The 21,391-nt window shown below is 60.5% G+C and overlaps 2 protein-coding genes across 7 annotated transcripts in view; one reads left to right on the top strand and one right to left on the bottom strand.

The window, feature by feature from the left end:
- Positions 1–4,441, top strand: part of LOC105488503 (aarF domain containing kinase 5) — an 18,160-nt gene extending 13,719 nt beyond the window's left edge. For 2 of the 4 annotated variants that reach the window (XM_011752670.3, XM_071067598.1), the window contains exons 4-15: positions 1,848–1,923; positions 2,033–2,233; positions 2,312–2,452; positions 2,536–2,649; positions 2,729–2,860; positions 2,932–3,015; positions 3,100–3,181; positions 3,252–3,330; positions 3,412–3,503; positions 3,588–3,840; positions 3,914–4,030; positions 4,146–4,441. In XM_011752670.3, coding sequence (XP_011750972.1) covers positions 1,848–1,923; positions 2,033–2,233; positions 2,312–2,452; positions 2,536–2,649; positions 2,729–2,860; positions 2,932–3,015; positions 3,100–3,181; positions 3,252–3,330; positions 3,412–3,503; positions 3,588–3,840; positions 3,914–4,030; positions 4,146–4,251 — 1,477 coding nt within the window. In that variant the 3' untranslated portion in view covers positions 4,252–4,441. The remainder of the gene's footprint in view (positions 1–1,847; positions 1,924–2,032; positions 2,234–2,311; positions 2,453–2,535; positions 2,650–2,728; positions 2,861–2,931; positions 3,016–3,099; positions 3,182–3,251; positions 3,331–3,411; positions 3,504–3,587; positions 3,841–3,913; positions 4,031–4,145) is intronic. The other 2 variants (XM_011752671.3, XR_011606611.1) reach the window with 2 other exon arrangements.
- LOC105488502 (cleavage and polyadenylation specific factor 1) lies at positions 4,248–21,391 on the bottom strand. Of its 3 annotated transcripts, none has more exons than XM_071067595.1 (38): positions 21,237–21,391; positions 20,963–21,120; positions 12,939–12,966; positions 12,633–12,766; positions 12,400–12,480; positions 12,112–12,263; positions 11,859–12,005; positions 11,495–11,634; positions 11,309–11,419; positions 11,141–11,234; positions 10,932–11,019; positions 10,739–10,861; positions 10,603–10,654; positions 10,402–10,499; positions 10,255–10,329; positions 10,085–10,165; positions 9,907–9,996; positions 9,657–9,767; positions 9,441–9,582; positions 9,183–9,361; positions 8,973–9,109; positions 8,717–8,891; positions 8,437–8,643; positions 8,023–8,112; positions 7,780–7,923; positions 7,545–7,697; positions 6,629–6,745; positions 6,448–6,538; positions 6,279–6,363; positions 6,069–6,210; positions 5,833–5,985; positions 5,569–5,745; positions 5,425–5,491; positions 5,304–5,351; positions 5,075–5,230; positions 4,865–4,953; positions 4,650–4,788; positions 4,248–4,564 (listed from the first exon to the last, which is right to left on the bottom strand). In XM_071067595.1, the coding sequence occupies exons 2-38, from the start codon at positions 21,104–21,106 to the stop codon at positions 4,248–4,250; spliced, it is 4,557 nt and encodes a 1,518-aa protein (XP_070923696.1). In that variant the 5' UTR covers positions 21,107–21,120; positions 21,237–21,391. The 3 variants fall into 3 exon arrangements, with proteins under 3 accessions (XP_070923696.1, XP_070923697.1, XP_070923698.1); XM_071067596.1 differs by having other exon boundaries at positions 8,973–9,106; XM_071067597.1 differs by having other exon boundaries at positions 4,429–4,564; positions 4,865–4,994.

Genomic DNA, 21,391 nt, shown 5'->3' with positions numbered 1-21,391 from the left:
TGGGCTTTCTTCCCTGCCGACCTTGCCTCCCCAGGCCTTGGAGACCCACCTTCCTGGTGTCCTCCTCTCTTCAGTCTGCAGGTGACCTTGACCCTCCTGTGACCTCTGCTGCCTCAGCCCTGCCCCCTTGCTGCCATCCTTTCCCTTCACAGACAGCCTTGGAACCCCATCTCTCCAGGGGACACCACCATCCATACTGTCCCCTACCCCATCTCACCCTTGAGGGTGGTAGGGAGTGAGGGTGGCATGGACACAGGCTGCCCATTCTGCAGATCTTTTTTTGAGTCTCGCTCTGTTGCCAGGCTGGAGTGCAGTGGTGCGATTTCAGCTCACTGCAACCTCCACCTCCTGGCTTCAAGTGATTTTCCTGCCTCAGCCTCCCGAGTAGCTGGCACTACAGGCACGCACCACCACGCCCAGCTAATTTTTGTTATTTTTAGTAGAGATGGGGTTTCACCATGTTGGTCAGGATGGTCTCAATCTCTTGACTTTGTGATCTGCCGGCCTTGGCCTCCCAAAATGCTGGAATTACAGGTGTAAGCCACCACACCCAGCCTCTTTTTTTTTGAGACCGAGTTTCGCTCTTGTTGCCCAAGCTGGAGTTCAGTGGTGCAATCTTGGCTCACTGCAACCTCCACCTCCCAAGTTCAAGCGACTGCTGCCTCGGCCTCCCGAGTAGCTGGGATTACAAGTGTGCGCCGCTACACCCGGCTAATTTTTTGTGTTTTCAGTAGAAACGGGGTTTTACCATCTTAGGCTGGTCTTGAACTCCTGACCTCTGGTGATCCGTTCACCTCGGCCTCCCAAAGTGCTGGGATTACAGGCGTGAGCCACCACGCCCAGCCTCTTTTTTTTGAGACCGAATTTCGCTCTTGTTGCCCAAGCTGGAGTGCAATGGCGCGATCTTGGCTCACTGCAACCTCCACCTCCCAGGTTCAAGCGACTCTCCTGCCTCAGCCTCCCAAGTAGCTGGAATTACAGGTGTGAGCCACCACGCCCAGCCTCTTTTTTTTTTTTTTTTTTTTTTTTTTTGAGACCGAGTTTCACTCTTGTTGCCCAAGCTGGAGTGCAGTGGTGCAATCTTGGCTCATTGCAACCTCCACCTCCCAGGTTCAAGCGACTCCTGCCTTGGCCTCCTGAGTAGCTGGGATTTCAGGTGTGTGCCGCTACACCCGGCTAATTTTTAGTATTTTTAGTAGAAACGGGGTTTCACCATGTTAACCAGGCTGGTCTTGAACTCCTGGCCTCTGGTGATCCGCTCACCTTGGCCTCCCAAAGTGCTGGGATTACAGGCGTGAGCCACTGCACCCGACTGCAGATCTTTTTTGGACGGAGTCTTGCTCTGTTGCCCAGGCTGGGGTATAGTGGTGCAATTTCGGCTTACTGCAACCTCCGCCTCCTGGGCTCACACGATCCTCCTGCCTCAGCCTGCTGAGGAGCTGGGACCACAGGTGTGCACCACCATGCCTGCCTAATTTTTTGTATTTTTGGTAGAGACGGGGTTTCAACATCTTGCCCAGGCCAGACTCGAACTCCTGAGCTCAATCCTCCCACCACAGCCTCCCAGAGTGTTGGGATAATAGACATGAGCCACCACACCTGGCCCTGTTCTACTGATCTTGAGCTGAGACTGACCTGCAGGGCCACAGGACACTCCATGAGCTCAGCAGTCCCCCCTGTGCTCACACGGGCCTGTGGGGCTATAGGCTGGACCCTGGCTTCGCCTTACCCTGGGGACATGAAGGGCTGGCCGGAGTGAGGCTAGACCATGAGGGCTTTGACAAGAGGACCAAGCACTGGGGCCCTGAGCCTGTCCCCCTGGAGACTGAGGCCACCCCTACCCGCAGGTCTCTGAAGGTCGGCCTGCAGATCTCCCTGGACTACTGGTGGTGCACCAATGTTGTCCTTCGAGGGGTGGAAGAGGTTTGTCCCGGTGCCCTGGGCACATGGTGGTGGGCATGAGGTGGTGGGCCGGGTGGGACTGAGGAGGCAGCCACCTGTCCCCATGTGTTCTCTCCATGCCTGTGGTCAGAACAGTCCGGGCTACTTGGAGGTGATGTCTGCGTGTCACCAGAGGGCGGCTGATGCCCTGGTGGCAGGGGCCATCAGCAACGGGGGCCTCTACGTGAAGCTGGGCCAGGGGCTGTGCTCCTTCAACCACCTGCTTCCCCCCGAGTACACCCAGACCCTGCGCGTGCTGGAGGACAGGGCCCTCAAGCGGGGCTTCCAGGAGGTGAGTGCTACGCTGGGGCAGAGGGAGGTGGGGGCTCCAGCAGTGGCCCCAGGCTGCTCTGAGCATCTGTCCTTCCAGGTGGACGAGTTGTTTCTTGAGGATTTCCAGGCCTTGCCCCATGAGCTCTTCCAGGAGTTTGACTACCAGCCAATTGCTGCTGCCAGCCTGGCACAGGTGCACAGAGCCAAGCTGCACGATGGCACCAGCGTGGCTGTGAAGGTATGTGGGGACCACCTTGTTCAGCAGTGGACTTGGAGTGCACAGGGGACCCCATGTCCTCACCATGCCCTCGCCTAGTGCAGGTGCAGTACATCGACCTGCGGGACCGCTTTGACGGGGACATCCACACCCTGGAGCTCCTGCTGCGGCTCATTGAGGTCATGCACCCCAGCTTTGGCTTCAGCTGGGTCCTCCAGGTACTGCCCCACCCCTTCCTCGGCCAGCAGGAGCAAGCACATAGGCAGAGCTGGTCCTCAACCACCATCTGGCCCCCAGGACCTGAAGGGGACCCTGGCCCAGGAGCTGGACTTCGAGAATGAGGGCCGCAACGCGGAGCGCTGTGCGCAGGAGCTGGCGCACTTCCCCTACATCGTGGTGCCCCGCGTGCACTGGGACAAGTCCAGCAAGGTGGGCTGGGCCAGGCCTTTGGGGTGGGCACAGCGCCGGGCCTGCTGAGCCCAGCCTCTTGCTCTCCCCAGCGCGTGCTCACCGCCGACTTCTGCGCCGGCTGCAAGGTCAACGATGTGGAGGCCATCAGGAGCCAGGGACTGGCGGTGAAGGACGTGAGTGCGGGGGCGGGGGCGGGGGCGGGGGCAGGGCGGGGCGGGCGGGTGCTACGTCCACTGCAAGGTCTCTCCTCTCCCCAGATAGCAGAAAAGCTCATCAAGGCCTTTGCTGAGCAGATATTTTACACGGGCTTCATCCACTCGGACCCACACCCTGGCAACGGTAGGAAGTTACCCCGGGGGTGGGGGGTCTCGGGGTGGGCGCGGCGCGACCTAACAGGCTGTATCCCTAGTTCTGGTGCGGAAAGGCCCGGACGGGAAAGCGGAGCTGGTGCTGCTGGACCATGGGCTCTACCAGTTCCTGGAGGAGAAGTGAGCGCGGGCGCGTGGGCGTGGGGCGGGGCAAGCCTCTCCTGCCACAGGGGGCTCATGGCTGCGGGCCCATCCACGCAGGGACCGCGCAGCCTTGTGCCAGCTGTGGCGGGCTATCATCCTGCGGGACGACGCCGCCATGAGGGCGCACGCAGCCGCACTGGGGGTGAAAGGTGAGGGCGTGCGGGGGTGGCCGGGGCACCACAGAAGGGAGGCGGGCGGCGCGGAGCCCAGCTCAGAGCCTCCTCCCTCCTCAGACTACCTCCTGTTCTCCGAGATGCTCATGCAGCGCCCCGTGCGCCTGGGGCAGCTGTGGGGCTCACACCTACTGAGCCGCGAGGAGGCAGCCTACATGGTGGACATGGCTCGCGAGCACTTCGAGGCCATCATGGCGGTGCTCAGGGCGCTGCCGCGACCCATGCTGCTAGTACTGCGCAACATCAACACCGTGCGCGCTATCAACGTGGCCCTTGGCGCCCCCGTGGACCGCTACTTCCTTATGGCTAAGAGGTCGGTGGCCCGAGCAGGCGCCCGCGGTGGGGCTGGTGTGGGGCTGATGCGGCGCTAATGCGGGTGTGTGCAGGGCCGTCCGCGGCTGGAGCCGCCTGGTGGGCGCCACGTACCGGGGTGTCTACGGCACCAGTCTCCTGCGCCATGCCAAGGTTGTCTGGGAGATGCTCAAGTTTGAAGTGGCGCTCAGGTGAGCGGCTGCGGGGCAGGTGGATGGCGGGGGCCGGCTTCCCACCCACCTGTGATCCACCTCCCCACCCACCTGTGATCCACCTCCCCACCCACCTGTGACCTGACCCGCACAGGCTGGAGACCTTGGCCATGCGGCTGACTGCCCTCCTGGCTCGTGCTCTGGTGCGCCTGAGCCTCGTGCCCCCAGCGGAGGAGCTCTACCAGTACCTGGAGACCTAGGATGCGCGGCCCGACGACCACGGCAGCCGCCTGGGGCCTGGGGGGCCCTTTACGCCTTGAGCCGACGGAGGTGGCGGGTCTGAAGGTGTGGACGCCCCGAGCCCCGTGGGCACTTGCACTGGGGGGCTGTGACCGCAGCTGGGCCAGGAGGCCGTGTAATGACCACACACAGTCCTCTCAAACAAAAATATTTTTCCTTGTGTTTTATACAAAAATGGGGGTGGGAGGTAGTGCGGTGGTACTGGTGGCAACGGCATCCACGGGGCTAGAAGTGGGCGGTGACGCGGTCCGTCTCCAGCAAGTCGTCCAGGATCTGCAGGGGACAGACGGGTGGGTGGGTGGGTGGGTGGGTGGGGACCTGCACGGAGGGGCGGGCGCAGACCGGGGCGCGCACTCACTATGTCGGGCGTGGTGCCGATCTTCTTCGCTAGCTCGCTGCGCTCCATGGTGCTCAGGTACAGGTAGCGGTTGAGCAGCTCGCCATCCAGCACGTTGCGCACAGCATTCTGGAGGGTGCGGCGGTCCACGTGCAGCATCCTGGGGCGTGCAGGCAGGGGTGTCAGGGCAGGCTGGGGTGGAGGGGGCGCTGCACAGGGGCAGGGCCGGGGCTCACCGGAAGGCACGGGGGTTGAGGCCGGCGTGGTGCGGAAGCATGGTGGTCAGCGCGTTCTGCAGCATCAGCAGCCGCCGGTAGGTCTTCTCCTGCATGGGCAGCAGCAGCCCGATACCACCGTCCAGGGTGGCTGGCGGTGGGGAGGGTTTCGGTGTGAGCCAGGCCAACCCTAGGGCCCCCCACCCGGACACACCTGCCCCCCACACTCACCAAACCACGTGATGTGCTTATTCTCCCACACGACCGACTTTTTGCTGAGCCCTTCGGTGGCCCCCCGGCATGGGGTCCTCCAGAACGTGTTCACGTGGGCACCCACGTGGAAGTCCGCCCTGCGTAGTAGGCGCATGCCCCCAAAACTCTCCTTGGCTAGACCAGAAAGGCCTTGGGTCACTGTCAGCCCAGACCCGGCCCAGGCAGAGGGGGTGGAGGAAGCACTCACCTTCGGGCAGGTACATGTACACCATGAGGTTGCGGTCACGGTCAGACACTGGGGAGCAGAGGCCCAGGGTCAGCCCCGGCCACCCCCAGAGCCTCAGCTCCCCAGGGCCCTGCCCACATACCCAGAAAACCCAGCTGGGCGTTGTCCACCATGAAGTCCACGCTGTACACCTCCAGGGGCTTGGCATCCTGGGGGCGGGAAGGGGTGTCAGAGGTGCCTTGGGTGGCTACCCACCCAGACACGGGCACCGTGGCCACAGGCGTACCCGCGACACCAGGCTCAGTGTCTTGCTCTCCTCCTGGTAGCGCAGCAGCGAAATGCTCTTCATGACGTCGGCTGCCAAGATGAAGTTCTTGACGCTGATCATCTGGTGGATGTACAGCTGCGTGTCGATGAAGGCCATGCCTGTCAGCTCGCTGGCCCGCAGGCTCCACAGGAAAATCTGGGGGCAGAGGGAAGGCTGAGCAGGGGCAGAGGCCGAGCTGGGTGGGAGTGAGGCAGGGGCACACGCCAGGTGGGACTGGCGCACCTTCTGGCCGATGGCTGACACCAGGTGGCCGTTGCAGTGGCAAAGGGCAGTCACAGGCCCCTTCTGCTCCTTCTCGTAAAGGACTTTGAACTTGTTCTTGGTCAAGGGCTGGCCGGGCTCAGGTACCACCTCAATCACATCCATGATCAAGATCTGGAGGGCATGGGGATGGTGTGGGAATGGCATAGGGGCTGCCAGGGGCTGCCTGCTCCCGCCCCCGCCCACTGGCCCCTTACCCGTCCTCGGCACGTGACCTCCTCCCCCTGCATGAGGCAGGTCCCGGCGGCCACGTAGCCTTTGAGGCCTGACACGGTCTCCTCACTGCGCAGCGACACTGTCTTCATGCAGGTCACATGCTCCCACTCCTGCAGCTCGATCCTGTGGGGGCCGGGGCCTCAGATGCTGCCCGGGGGCCTTGGGCAGCCCCCACCCTGGCCCAGCCTCACCTGGCATTGGGAATAGCCTCCCAGCTGACTGGGGAGATGAGCTGGATGGAGAAGGCCTCCTGCTGGGGGTGGATGTACCGCTCATCTGTGGGGACCAAGGGTGACAGTCAGGGCGGGGCTTCCCCGAGATGGGGCTGAGGATGGGGGAGCGTGGTGTGGGCGTCACCACCTCTCTCGATGGTCTCAAACTCCTTCTCCTCGCCAGTCATGCGTGGGATGCGGGCACACGGCGTGTTGGTGCTGGTGGCTACAGCATACACCTGTGGGTTAGTGGTGGGGGTCACATGCCAGTGGTGAGGCCCAGAAGGTCCCTGGTGGGGCGGGGGCGGGGGCGGGGGTGGGGGGCAGACCTTGGACTCCACGTGGTAAGCCACATAGTGGGCCGTGCAGCGCAGCGGGATCTTCCTGACAGGCCATGGGGCGTCATAGGACAGATAGGCAGGCAGGACACTGATCCTCAGCTCGCCCTGGGGTGGAGGCACAGGGTCAGGGGATCCAGGGCTAGCCAAGGGCAGGGGCAGGTGGGCCCAGGCCGCCAAGAACCCTGGGATGTTGCCCTCAGCTCTTTGGGAGCAGCGGTGGGTGAGGGGCAGCTGTGTCCATGAACGTCCCGGAATGGGCTGCTGCTCAGCCTCTGGGGCTCCTGTCCATTTTCCCAGGCTCAGCTAGGGCTAGGGATGTTGGCCACGGGGGGGGGGGAAAGCTAGGCCAGGAGGGCACTGAAGGCTGCAGATAAAGGGTCCACAGACTGCCATGCTGGGGACTGAAAAGCAGGCAGAGGGAGCCAGGGCTGCCCTCTTTCACGGACAGTCCTGAGTCCTCAGGTGCCTGGGAAGCACTCACCGCATCCCAGTCAGGGCCTCAAGCGACCTGGAGTGTTGTGGTGGCTTAAATGGGGAACCAGGATCAGAAGGCATGTGCACCCTCCCAAAGTCACAGAAGAGCCAAGGGGCAGAGCTAGCGCTCAAGTCAGCTCTCCTGAGAACTGCAGAGGCCGGGCCCTGTGAGGGCTTGCCCAGCTAGCCAGCAGAGCAGTGGCGGGGACCCCAGGGGCTGCAGCCCCCACTCGAACCACCCCTTTCCAGACCTTTGGCGCACCAAGCCCCAGGTTCCACCTCCTCGGCCTCAACCCCATTGCCCTCTGGACACTCCTTCCTGGTCCTCAGGTTGGAGCCAACGGTCCCTGGTCCCTTCTCCTGTTCCCTCCCCTCAGCCCCCAGCTGGGGCAGCATCAGCCAGTGCTGCTGGGAACTGGCCAGGCCCCACCTGTCTGTTGAAGTACAGGAAGCCGCGGGGACAGTTGACATTGTGGAATGGAGCGAAAGAGTCGACGGGGCCATCGATGGCCATGGGGTGCAGCCGCAGAGCCCCTCGGCCAGTCACCAGCAGCCAGTGAGGGGAGGGGCCGCAGATGAACACCTGGGGGCAGGCACTGTCAGGATGCTGTGGATAAGGCCACATCTCTCTTCTACCATAGTCCCATGCAAAGGCGCTGGCCTACCCCTGAGTAGCCATAAATATCCTCGAAGTAGCGGAAACGCGCCACGCGGCCCCGGGCCCCGGCCCCCTCCTCCGTGCCGCCACCTTCTGCTTTCTTCTTGGATGGCTTTGGCTTCTTCTCACGGAAGTTGATATTGTGAGGGACCTGGGGGGGAAACCATGCAGGTCCTCCAGGGGCTCCCGGTCTGAAACCCATCCCTTGTGCCACACCCACCCCACGCCCCTGCAGTCCAGCCACCGGCACCTTCTTAAAGCGGACTTTGAGATTGCCCTGGCCGAGCTGAGAGTCGTGGGGAAAGGCCTCGTAGATGAGCAGCTCCTGGTCCACATGCACCTGGCAGGGTGAGGGGGGGCCGTGGGGGAGATGGGGCGGGGCCGCGGGAAGGGGCAGGGCCGGGCAGGGCCATGGGAAGATGGGATGGGCCATGGGAAGAGGTGGGCTGTGGGTAAGGGCAGGGCTGTGGGGAAGATAGGGCGGAGCCATGGGAAGGGGCAGGGCCATGGGAAGGGGCGGGGCCGTGGGGAAGATGGGGCGGAGCCATGGGAAGGGACAGGGCCATGGGAAGGGGCGGGGCCGTGGGGAAGATGGGGCGGAGCCATGGGAAGGGGCGGGGCCGTGGGGAAGATGGAAAGGGGAGGCCAGGTCAGGCGTTCTCACCAGCAGGTAGGGCCTGCTCTGGCGGCTGCCCAGTGCCACCAGCAGCACCTCCTTGACGAGGGGCAGCTCCCCCTGGCGTGTGGCCTCCTCCCTGCGGGCCTCGCCCTGTGTAGTGGGCTGTCCAAAGGAGCTGTCCACGAGGACCCGCTGCCCCACAGGGAAGTTCTTCACCAGGAACACCAGCCGCCAGTCGGGGAGCTGGTAGATCTGCGGGGTGGGCAGCAGTCAGTGGAGGCAGGCGGGCAGAGCCGGCTGGGCCACAGCGCAGGGCACCACCTACCTCCATGGTGCCATTCTCCCGCACCAGCAGGCACCAGTGGGTGGGCTCTGCCCGGAAGGGTGCAGGGTCCCGGTCAGCAGGGGGTTGGCTGCTTCTTCGGGCCTCCTCCTTGCTGGGGCTGAAGAGGGAGCCTGAATCCCCATACAGCATCTCCTCCTCGTCATCCACGGTGGGGCTGGGGGCCAGCAGAGGGTCACAGGCAGCCTGCCAGCCACAGGGACCCAAGCCCCTACCTGTGCCCCCGGCCCCCACGCACCTAGTCTCCGAGCCCAGGCCCTCGGCCTCCGAGCCGATGCGGCCTCCCAGCTCATCACGGGCCCCGCCCAGGCGGCTCTCAGTGGTGAACATGCCGCTGAGGTCTCGGTACAGGCACAGCGTGATGACCTTGGACTGCTGTGGGGAGAGGGGTGGGCTCAGCGGTGGACAGGGGGCGGGGACGGGTGGACGCTGGAGATGAGGGGCCTACATGGTGCAAGGGAGGCTTGTGCAGCGCCAGGCGGTGGTGGCGGCCACCGTAGGAGTCACTCTTCAGCAGGAACATGGTGACGTGGCCCTCGGCACTCATGATGACCACATAGGGGTCGGCCACGGCGCACTGCACGATGGGGGCGCCCAGGTCCACAGGGATGAAGTGCAGCTGATTCACTGTGGGCATGGGGCAGTCAGCACGCGCCTCCCCAGGGCTCACCCCCTGCCCCACCCCCCACCATCCCCACCCACCTACCTCCTTCCAGCAGGCGGATGCCCAGCGGTGACACTTGGACAATGTAGCGGTTGTCCCCGATGTTCCCAGCAAAGACCGTGGGGCCCTGCGTGGCAAAGCCACTGGTGTCCAGCTCCATGATCTCCTGACCCGTCTGCAGAATCTGCGGGCAACAGCTGTGAGGGAGGCACCCCCCGAAGGGGACCCCAGCCCCAGGTCCCAGGCTCTGCCCCTTACCATGGTTGAGTCTTCCCGGCTCAGAATCAGGAATCCATGTCTACGGCCGTCATCGTCTGCTTCCGGGCTCCTGGCTTCCTGCTCTGTGCCCTCCCCCTTGGGATTGTCCTCCTGTCAGCGCCAAAGGGGAGCAGGCTGGAGCCACAGTCCAGTGAGGGCAGGCACGCAGGTGCGACCTGGGCCCCCCCAGTCCACAGGAAGGCAGTGCCGGTCCCATCCCAGAGCCTCCCTGCAGCGGGCTCGCACCTACCTCTTCCTTACGCACTGGGGCAATGACTGTCCACATGTCGTAGCAGCCGGGAAGCTCAAAGGTTGTCACCACCTGGGGCCGGATGCTCTTCTAGAATGGTGATGGGGTGGGGGTGTGATGGGGCTGTGAGCCCACCCAGGTCCCACCAGGAGGCGCCCGCCCCTACCTGCCCACACACCTGCAGCACTGACAAAGCCCCGTTCTTCCCGTGGCCAGAGCAAACCACGATCTCCAGGTCCGGCTCAGGACTGTTCTGAAACTGCACAGGACTCAGGAGTGAGGACTATGCCCTCCACCTCTACTCACACTCCAGCTCCTGCCCACAGCCCTGACCACGACCCTGGGCACCTCTTCAGAGAGGAAGGCAGGCTCGCCCATGGCAGCGTTGGCGCACGGTCCGATGTTAAGGATGCTGTCACACACCTGCGGCACAGCGAAAGTCAGGGGCCGCTGGGGGCACTGGCTGGGATGGGGGCCCTGCTGCCTCAATCTCACCTCAAAGGAGTAGGTGGCCAGCTGTGTGCCCGACTGGGCCTCGCTGCCGTACACTTCAATCTCGTCCACCTCATCCTGCGGCACCGATTTACCCCCAGCTGCACACACAGAGCTCCCCTGAGCACAGCCCTGGGTCACCAGCCCCACTCCTGGCCAGCCCTGGCCCGGCCCTCACCTGACCAGCCCCGGCCCGGCCCTCACCTGACCAGCTGGCCGTCGCGTCCACTCGCTTCTTCTTTGAGGGAGGCTCTTCCTGTGAGGCAGGAGGGGCGCTGAGTGGCACGCCGCGGCACTGCCCACATGAAGGGTGGTGGCCCGACGGGCCTAGGAAACCCACCTTGTCAGCAGCCTCACGGACAGCACTGGCCGGGGGCTCCTGCAGCTTCTCTGTGTACTTGAGGAGGAGGGAGTTGCCCAGGCGAGAACCCAGGAACAGGTACCCAGGCTCCATGGTGACCATCTGAGGGAGGGCAGGCGGGTGAGGGCGGGACTGGGCCTGGACCCAGAGCCAACCCCCAGTCCCAACTCACGCTGGTGGTGAGGACGCTGGCGGCCGCCTTGTCAAAGTGGAATGCTCGGACGCTGCGCATGCCGTCGGTGATGAGGGTCAGCACGTAGCTGGGGCAGGGAGAATTCTGAGTCGGGGACGGGGACCCTGGGGGAGTGAAGGGGGCCAGGAGACCCTAGGGGACTTGGGGGGATGGTAAGGGCAGAGTTCATGGGCGGGGGAGGGGCTCACATCTCGCCGCCCTTGAGGGAGATGACCATCTTGTCATAGGAGATGAAAGTGGCCTGCGCGCAGTCCAGGGTGATTCGCACACCCTCCTGGGTGCCTGTGGGGTGGGTGGTCAGGCCGACTGGGCAGGCCCAAGCCATCCCTGCCCCACCCCAGCCACCCCACACTCACGTAGCGGGAAAGCTGTGGTGCCTGTGGTGAGGCTGTTGAGAGCCACACCGTATGGGGGAACGCTCTGGTTCAGGTACAACAGCGAGTTGACGGCAAAGACCACCACCCCACCTGGAGGTGGACACAGGCTGGTGGGCAGGCTCAGCGCTCCCTCCACACACCCCCGTCCACTCCCAGGATACTCACCTATGGGCTTGGGCACAGCCAGAGCCTGGGTGCAGTCAAAGGGCAGGCTGGTGAGGGACCAGATGACGGGGTGCACCTTCTGCGTGATGTTCAGTGAGATGGCCACGATGGAGCACGTATCCTGCCGCACAGCCACGCGCCTGGGGATGCCAGTGAGTCAGCCAAGGGCCTTACCTCCCTGCAGAGATCCAGGCCCCGCTCCTCACTGAGCAAGCCCCCTCCCCAGGCCCCGCCCCAAGCCCCACCCACACCCCATAATCCCTGCTCCAAACCCCACAAACCCCACCTGTGCCCCATGAGCCCCACCCCAGGCAGAGGCAGCTGGGGGACCCACAGCGCAGAGGGGCCTCCTTAGGGGGCTCACCCAGGCCAGGTCTGGTTGGGCTCGAACAGGATGAGCAGGGTGGGCTCATAGTAGCCATGCAAGAACTGTAGGTCGATGATGTTGAGCAGCTTCTCGTCTAGGGCCCGGACATCGATGATGTAGCTGGGCAGGAAGCTGGACCTCTGCCTGGGGGGCCAAGGGCTTCAGCAGGAGAGGAGGGGGTGCGGGGAGGGGAGCTTGGGCTCCGGGGCCCCCCACCCGAGCACCACAGCCTGCCTCAGCTGGCACTCACCCCTCACCCACGAGCCCCTCGTGCTCCTCGGCCAGGCTCTCCCTGCGGAAGGGCAGGACCACCAGTCGCGTGCCGTAGACAAGCATGGCTGCGCAGCGCCCATCGGGGTCCACCCGCACTCGCGGCGTGTGTACGTTCTGCACAAACCCGTCCTGGGGGCAGAGGGGGCATCAGCCAGGCCCAGCATAGGAGACCCCAAGGGAAGCACTTGGGGCAATAGAACCCAGCTGCAGGAGGAGGGAGGGTGGCTGGGCTGGGGCCTGGGTCAGGGCGTGAGCATGGCCCTACCCGAAGCTCAGGCTCCTCAAAGTAGTGCAGCGACAGGGTCTTCAGGTCATGGGTGCCCGGGTCGTATTCCACCACAGACAGCTGGGGTCAGAGGGCACAGCCGTGGCTGCCGACTGCCTGTCCTGACAGTGTCACCCCCAGCAACCAACAGCTGTGCCCAGGCCCACCCCACCAGGCCCTGGCACCCACTCCCACGCCTTGGCCAGGCCCACCCCGCCAAGCCTACCACTCACCTTGGCATCCTTGAAGCTTAGGAGCAGGGCATCCCGCTTGGCTCCTGCCAGCTGCACACTGGCCATGGACATGACGTTGCCAAAGAAAGAGAAGGAGGCAGCGAGCTCGAGCTTCTCCCGGTGGGCCTTCCCCTCTAGGGGAGACGCCAGGGCTCAGGGTCAGGGCCCAGCCATGCCTGGCACCCGCACTGGCACCCACAGGGCCTTCCCCTCTAGGGGAGACGCCAGGGCTCAGGGTTAGGGCCCAGCCATGCCTGGCACCCACACTGGCACCCCCACAGCCCCAGGCCACCCCACCACACTTACCTGTGCTCCTGTCATTCTTGGTCAGAGCCTGGAGTGGGGAGAGAGGGCAGTGAGGGGCTACATCTGGCAGCTCACCTCATCCAGGGAATGAGAAAAAACCACCACGGCTGGCCCCTGCCTCCTGGGAGCTCTGCCCAAACCCTCTCTGCAGCAGGGAGGGAGGGAGGGAGCAGACCAGGGGCTTCTGGAGACAGCTGTGCACACCCCCCCCCAGTGACCCCCGTTCATGCTCTCATGCCCACGGCGCAGCCCTGGCACAGGCCCCTCCCCAGGAAGCCCCTACCTCACAGCTCCCTAGCAGCCCAGAAATCCCTACCTCACGGCTCCCTAGCAGCCCGGAAACCCCCACCTCACGGCTCCCTAGCAGCCCGGAAACCCCTACCTCACGGCTCCCTAGCAGCCCGGAAACCCCCACCTCACGGCTCCCTAGCAGCCCGGAAACCCCCACCTCACGGCTCCCTAGCAGCCCGGAAACCCCCACCTCACGGCTCCCTAGCAGCCCAGAAACCCCTACCTCACGGCTCCCTAGCAGCCAGGCCGTGTGAGGCAAGTACTCAGGGTCAGAGTGCACTGTCTGCATCTGCACACCCCCAAACCTGCCTGGTTGCACACTCACAGCAGCCCAGCACCGGCCCCTGGGTCCGAATGTCACAGGATAGGAAGCCAGAGCCAAGGGGTACCTGTAGCTACTGATCCTTGTGCCTGTTAGAGAGGAGGAAGCCCTGAGCTATCCTGACACCTTGGGCTCCCTCAGGCTGCCTCTCTACCTCCTCCCTTTTCACTGCTGTCCCAGAATGATAAGAGGCTGTGTCTTCTTTGCTAAGCAGCTAGTTTAGTTAGCATACTTATATACCATTGCCTCGAGGCAAGGAAAAAGTGGGATTTTTTGTTTGTTTGTTTTTGAGATGGAGTCTCACTCTGTTACCCAGGCTGGAGTGCAATGGCATGGCACAATCTTGGCTCACTGCAACCTCTGCCTCTTGGGTTCAACTGATTCTCCTGCCTCAGCCTCCTGAGTAGCTGGGATTACAGGCGCCTGCCACCACGCCCAGCTAATTTTTGTATTTTTAGTAGAGACGGGGTTTCACCATGTTGGCCAGGCTGGTCTCGCACTCCTGACCTCAGGTGATCCACCCGCCTCGGTCTCCCAAAGTGCTGGAATTACAGGTGTGAGCCACCTCGAGGTCATTTTTCATGATGGACTTGTGCTATGGGGAGGGCATCCTGGAAGCTGGTTAACAGATACAGAAGAGGCATCCACAAACCAATACCCATCTCACAGCAACAAGGGCAACTCCAGGGCTTCACCTGCAAATTCTACCAAAGGTTTCAGAAGTAATAACAAACTTTAAAAAAAAAAAAAAAAAAAAAAAACTCACTCACTGGTGTGGGACTGATGGCACCGCAGGCGGCTCTGGCCACCCCAACAGCCCACAGACAGATGGGACAGGAAGTGACACCAACCTCCTCAAAACACTTGCAGATGAGCCCAGTGACAAGCAGGAGTATTATAACAAAACTGGGTTGAGTTATTCCAGGAACACAAAACTAGTTTTCGACAAGAACAGCCATCACTAAACTTACCATGTGTCAAAATTAAGGAGAAAAATCGTGTCACTTTAATGGACACAAAAAAGCATCTGATAAAAGCATTCATGTTAAAAACTCTTAGTAAAGCAAAAATAGGAGGAATTTTTTTTTTTGAGACAGAGTCTCACTCTGTGGCCCAGGCTGCAGTGCAATGGCGCAATCTCGGCTCACTGCAACCTCCGCCTTCCAGGTTCAAGCGATTCTCCTGTCTCAGTCTCAGTCTCTTCAGTAGCTAGGATCACAGGCACGCACCACCACGTCCGGCTAATTCTTGTATTTTTAGTACAGATAGGATGTTTACCATGGCCAGGCTGGTCTTTCTTCTTTTTTTTGAGATGGCGTCTTGCTCTGTCGCCCAGGCTGGAGTGCAGTGGCGCGATCTCGGATCACTACAAGCTCCACCTCCTGGGTTCACGCCATTCTCCTGCCTCAGCCTCCCAAGTAGCTGGGACTACAGACACCCACCACCACCCCCGGCTAGTTTTTTGTACTTTTAGTAGAGACGGGGTTTCAAGGTGTTAGCCAGGATCGTCTCCATCTCCTGACCTTGTGATCCATCAGCCTCGGCCTCCCAAAGTGCTGGGATGACAGGCGTGAGCCACCGCGCCCAGTTACCAGGCTGGTCTTCAGCTCCCGACCTCAAGTGATACAATCGCTTGAATAGTGACCAAATGCCAGGCGCGGTGGCTCACACCTGTAATCCCAGCACTTTGGGAGGCGGAGGCTGCAGTGAGCCGAGATTGCACCACTGCACTGCAGCCTGGGGGACCAGAGAGACACTTCGTCTCACAAAAAAGAAAATGTTTCCCTCTTGGTCGGGACCAGTCAAGGATGCCTGATCCCCTCTACCAAGTATAAGGCCAGTACACAGAGATCAACTGCACTTCAGTGTACATGCAAGAAACAGGGGTAACCACTCAGAAGAATTTTTTTTTTTGAGACGGAGTCTGGCTCTGTCGCCAGGCTGGAGTGCAGTGGTGCGATCTCGGCTCACTGCAAGCTCTGCCTCCTGGGTTCAAGCAATTCTCCTGCCTCAGCCTCCCAAGTAGCTGGGACTATAAGCGCATGCTCTCACGCCCGGCTAATTTTTTTTTTTTGTATCTTAGTAGAGTCGGGGTTTCACTGTGTTGCACAGGCTGGTCTTGAACTCCTGACCTCAGGTGATCCACCCGCCTCGGCCTCCCAAAGTGCTGGGATTACAGGCGTGAGCCACTGTGCCCGGCCACCACTCAGAAGAATTTTAAGAAAAATGTATACATAGTCAAATGGTCTAATGTCTAACTGGCATCTTGGGGAAACGGGAACAGAATAAATAGTTAAAGAAATAGTGACCAAATGCCAGGCGCGCTGGCTCACACCTGTAATCCCAGCACTTTTGGAGGCCGAGGCGGGCGGATCAAGAGGTCAGGCGATCAAGACCATCCTGGCTAACATGGTGAAACCCCGTCTCTACTAAAAATACAAAATATTAGCCAGGGGTAGTGGTGGGCGCCTGTAGTCCCAGCTACTCCAGAGGCTGAGGCAGGAGAATCGCTTGAACACAGGAGATGGAGCTTGCAGTGAGCAGAGATAGTGCCACTGCACTCCAGCCTGGGCGACACAGTGAGACTCTGTCTCAAAAACAAGAAAAGAGGCTGGGCACGGTGGCTCACGCCTGTAATTCCAGCACTTTGGAAGGCCAAGGCAGGTGGATCACTTGAGGTCAGGGGTTCGAGACCAGCCTGGCCAACATGGTGAAACCCCCATCTCTACTTTAAAAAATACAAAAAATTAGCCAGGCGTGGTGACGCGTGCCTGTAATCCCAGCTACTCAGGAGATTGAGACAGAAGAATTGCTTGAACCGGAGAGGGGGAGGTTACAATGAGCCGAGATCGCACCACTGTGCTCCCATCTGGGCAACAAGAACAAAACTGTGTCTCAAAACCAAAAACCAAAAACAAAAACAAAAACAAGGCCGGGCGCGGTGGCTCACGCCTGTAATCCCAGCACTTTGGGAGGCCGAGGCGGGCGGATCACAAGGTCAGGAGATCGAGACCATGGTGAAACCCCGTCTCTACTAAAAATAGAAAAAATTAGCCGGGCGCAGTGGCGGGCGCCTGTAGTCCCAGCTACTCGGGAGGCTGAGGCAGGAGAATGGCGTGAACCCGGGAGGCGGAGCTTGCAGTGAGCCGAGATTGTGCCACTGCACTCCAGCCTGGGCGACAGAGCAAGACTCCGTCTCAAAAACAAAAACAAAAACAAAAATGGACTTTTATTAATTTCAACAGTGTTGTTTGTATATTTTCTTCCCCATAAAGGGGACTTTTGTACTGCCCAAGGCCACATGCTCGCCCATTTCCTATCCATGCCTTCTCCTCCCTCTCTCTGCAAAGCAACAGCCCCTCAACACCCTGAGGTGCAACTGGCCTTGCTTCTAGCCTCCCCCAGAGACAGGTACCAGCAGACACCCCCCACCCTCTTCACTGCGCCCATGTTCTGTGCCTGCCTTCCCATGGCCATGGGTGCGCAGGTCACACTCAAGCCAAACCAAGCCTGCACTTGATTCTCTGGGACAGATTCAAGACAGCTGCACGAGGCCGGGCACAGTGGCTCAAACCTGTAATCCCAGAGTTTTGGGAGGCCAAGGCAGGTGGATCGCCTGAGGTCAGGAGTTCGAGACCTGCCTAAGCAACATGGTAAAACTCCGTCTCTACTAAAAATTAGCCGGGCATGGTGGTAGCGCCTGTGGTCCCAGCTACTCGAGAGCCTGAGGCAGGAGAATCGCTTGAACCCGGGAGGCAGAGGTTGCAGTGAGCTGAAATGGCGCCATTGCACTCCAGCCTGGTGACAGAGGGAGACTCTGTCTCAAAAAAGAAAAAAAAAAAAAGACAGCTGCACGAAAGGTGGCTGTCTCCCTCCCTCTCCAGGTGAATCTGGGCTAGAGGCTGCCTTTAGGGCAGACTGTTGTGGCAGGGATGTGCCCTCCTGGTCTAGCCCTTAAAGTGACCGGCAGCTTCTGCCTTAGGCTCCTTGGGCTCTGAGTTCCTGCAAGAAGCTCAACTACACCAACATCGCCATGCTGCCGGGCAAATCCAGCTAGCCACGCTGGGGGACAGGGGAGAGTGGAGGGATGGGGGGGGGTAGGGGAAGACACATCTGGCCTGTTCCCAGCTCTTCAAGTCATCCCTGTCAAGGCTCAGCCCTGGTGGAGGAGCGCCAAGGGATCCCCACACACTGATGGATTCCTGAAAACCAGACTTCCAGGTGTGTGCAATTATGATGAAAGACTTCATTTGTATGTTCCAGGGCAGTTTGTTACAGAGCCATGACTAGACTGACCCTAGGAAGATGGCTTGAGCCCAGGAGTTTGAGGCCAGTGTGGACAAAATAGCAAGACCCCATTTCTTAAAAACAAAAAACAAAAGAAGAAAACCTCTTTTCCTGCCATTTACGGCTCCATTTCTTGCTTCAGTTTACACACATCTCCTCCAGAGCTGTCTCTGTTCGCTGTTACTGACTCTCCTCCTCTGCGGGCTCTTACCCCTGCTCCAGTCAGACCACAACCCCTCATGGCCCCAGCCTGCCCCGTCGCAGTCACATCACCTGAGGCTCAGCAGCGTGGGACCCAGCGTCGAGTCCCTCCCCAGCTGCCCTCCCTGGGCCTCCAGGGCCCTGTCCAGCTTTCCCCCTGCCTTCCAGGCCATGCGACCTCCACCTCTTTCATGGCCTCTCATCTCCCCAGTCTCTCAATGTTGGGGTGCCCCAAGACCCTGTCCTGGGCTATATTCTGGGTGCCAGTTTCCAAGGGAAGACACCACCCCCAGGCTGAAGACTCTGGCTTTACCTCCATACCAGACCTCACTCCTCAACTCCTCAACTCCTGCCCTGCACTGCTGCCCGATGTGGAATGAGCACGTTGGCCGACCTCCAGTGGCCAGCATCCACGGGAGCACAACGCCCTCTGCAGTGAATGCTGGGAGGTGCTGCAGCCTCCACCACCCCTACCAGGGTTGGTAGATATGACCAGCAGAATATGACAGTTTAATAGTGTACTAGTTCATTTTTTAGATGGAGTTGTGCTCTGTCGCCCAGGCTGGAGTGCAGTTGTGCAATCTCGGCTCACTGCAACCTCCGCCTCCGGGTTCAAGCAATTCTCCTGCCTCAGTCTGCCAAGTAGCTGGGATTACAGGTGCCTGCCACCATACCCAGCTAATTTTTGTATTTTTAGTAGACACAGGGTTTTGCCATGTTGGCCATACTGGTCTTGAACCCATGACCTCAGGTGATCCACCCACCTTGGCCTCCCAGAGTGCTAGGATGATAGACATGAGCCACTGCGCCTGGCCTCTTTTTTTTTCTTTTTTTTTTTTTTTGACATGCGGTCTCACTGTGTTGTCCAGGCTGGAGTGTAGTGGTGCAATCATAGCTCACTGCAGCCTTGACCTCCTGGGCTTGAGCAATCCTCCCACCCTGGCCTCCCATGTAGCTAGGACTACACACAGGCCAGCTAACTTTTTCTTTTTTTTTTTTTAAAACAGAGTCTCACTGTGTCGCCCAGGCTGGAGTGCCGTGGCCAGATCTCGGCTCACTACAAGCTCCGCCTCCCGGGTTTACGCCATTCTCCTGCCTCAGCCTCCTGAGTAGCTGGGACTACAGGCGCCGGCCACCTCGCCCGGCTAGTTTTTTGTATTTTTTAGTAGAGACGGGGTTTCACTGTGTTAGCCAGGATGGTCTCGATCTCCTGACCTCGTGATCTGCCCGTCTCGGCCTTCCAAAGTGCTGGGATTACAGGCTTGAGCCACCGCGCTCGGCCACCCAGCTAACTTTTATATTTTATATTTGGGCCAAGCACAGCGGTGCACTCCTGTAATCCCAGCACTTTGGAAGGCCAAGGTGAGTGGACTGCCTGAGCTCAGGAGTTTGAGACTAGCCCGGCCAATGTGGCAAAACCCTGTCTCTACTAAAAATACAAAAAAAAAAAAAAAATTAGCCCGGCGTGGTGTCCCACATCTGTAATTCCAGCTACTGGGTGGAGGGTTTAGGGGGCTGAGGCACAATAATTGTCTGAACCTATGAGGCAGAGGTTAAAGTTAGCGTGAGATCACACCACTTCACTCCAGCCTGAGTGACAGAGAAAGACTCTGTCTCACCAGGAAAAAAAAAAAAATTGCAGAGATGGGGTCTTGCTATGTTGCCCAGGCCAGTCCTGAACTCCTGGCCTCAAGTAGTCATCCCACCTCAACCTCCCAAAGTGTGGGGCCATAGTTGTGAGCCAATGCACCCAGCCTGAGATTAGGTTACAGGACTCACTGTGGCTTCAGTCTTGGTGAGTCTCTCATTGTGAGGGAGGCTGCCATGTTGTGAGTTGACCCAGGGAGGGGCCCATGTGGCAAGAAACTGCAGCCTCCTGCCAACCATGTGTTCGGAGCAGAAACTCCAGCCCTCGTCAAGCCTTCAGAGGATGGAGCCCTGGCCAGCAAACATGTGTATGCTGGGGTAGGTGCCCAGGAGGGTTGGCCTCCTTTGACCTACGCCTCTGACCCATCTGTTTGCTGGGTCAGCCCCTATTCACAACCCTCTTGTGGCTCCTCCCTGCTTTGTGGAGAACAGTCCTGACCACAGCCTACCTCCCTCCATCCCCACCACCACATCCACTCTACACCACGGCCACACCGTGCATGACTCTCCACCCTCAACTGCTTTGGACCTGTGCACAGGCTGTTTCTTCTGCCTGGAACACCCTCCTCTCACCTTCCCTGGGCCTGGGTAAGAGTTACTCCTCCCTTCAAGAACAATGGAGAAACTGCCTCTTGCAAGTAGCCTTTCTGGACCAGCTTTCAACCCTCTGGCAACCAAAATGCCACTGTATTTCCCAAACCCTTGAGGCACGTGCCCCAGTGTTCCAAGACTCCTGTCAACAGTCTGTCCCCATCCTAGACCTGGCCTTGTTCCTGGTGCTAGGAATGTCCTTCCTCTGATAAACTCCCGCTCTGCCTCAGACAGGCTCTTCTGATCATGCGACTGGAAATAACAGAGTTTCCTTCATTCACTCCTTTATCCCCGCAGCAGCACTTGCTTCAGGGGCAGGTGTGTTTATTTAGATGTTCCCCTCCCCCAAGTGTCTGCAGGTGTGGTTCACATGGTATCCCTGCTACCCAGCACACAGTGGGCGTTCGTTCCTTCCAAACAACTTGCTGAAAACACAGAAGAGCAAACAAGACGGCTAGGGCAGCGCGCCCTTCCCGGTGGGGCAGGAAGGGAGGCAGGACAGGGTAGCAGCCACGAGAAAGGACCCGAGCACAAGAGATTCTGGGTCATATCCTGGCTCCTGAGGCAGGGGAACCTTAAGCAAATCACTGAACTTGTCTGGGGCTTGGCTCTTCCATCTGCAACTGGGGGCGGTGAGAGCACTCACGTCGCGGAGAGCGGGGAGGGCGCCCAGGGCCCGACCTACCTCGGCGTCGCGATTGAGGCGGTACACGTAGAGCTGCGAGGTCCCGGCCACCACGAGGTTGCGCTCGCTGTTGTTGAAGAAGTTGCAGTACATGGCGAACTCCAGGCCGGTGGGCGGATGCGCCTGTTTGTACACGGCGTACATGGCGCCAACCCCGGCTGCGCAAGGCCGGGAGAGGAAGAGTGAGCGGGGTCGCCCGCGCAGGACCCCGGCCCCGTACCGCGTCCCTCGCCGGCCTCGCGCTGCCGCCTCGGCCGCCCTCCCGGCTGCCCACCTGGCAGTTGGAGCCGACTCGAGGGGAACCGGGACGGCGGCGAACTTGGCCCGGCCGGGCCCAGAAGCTGGGCGCGAAGGTTCCGGGCTTCGGCGCCTGCGCAGCGCCGCCCCGTGAGAGCTGCTGCAGGGGCGACAGCGGCCCCTGGTGGCCCG

The sequence above is a fragment of the Macaca nemestrina genome, chromosome 8, assembly GCF_043159975.1.
Source record: "Macaca nemestrina isolate mMacNem1 chromosome 8, mMacNem.hap1, whole genome shotgun sequence".
NCBI classification, from domain to species: domain Eukaryota; kingdom Metazoa; phylum Chordata; class Mammalia; order Primates; family Cercopithecidae; genus Macaca; species Macaca nemestrina.
This window is presented reverse-complemented; position numbering and strand designations above follow the sequence as displayed.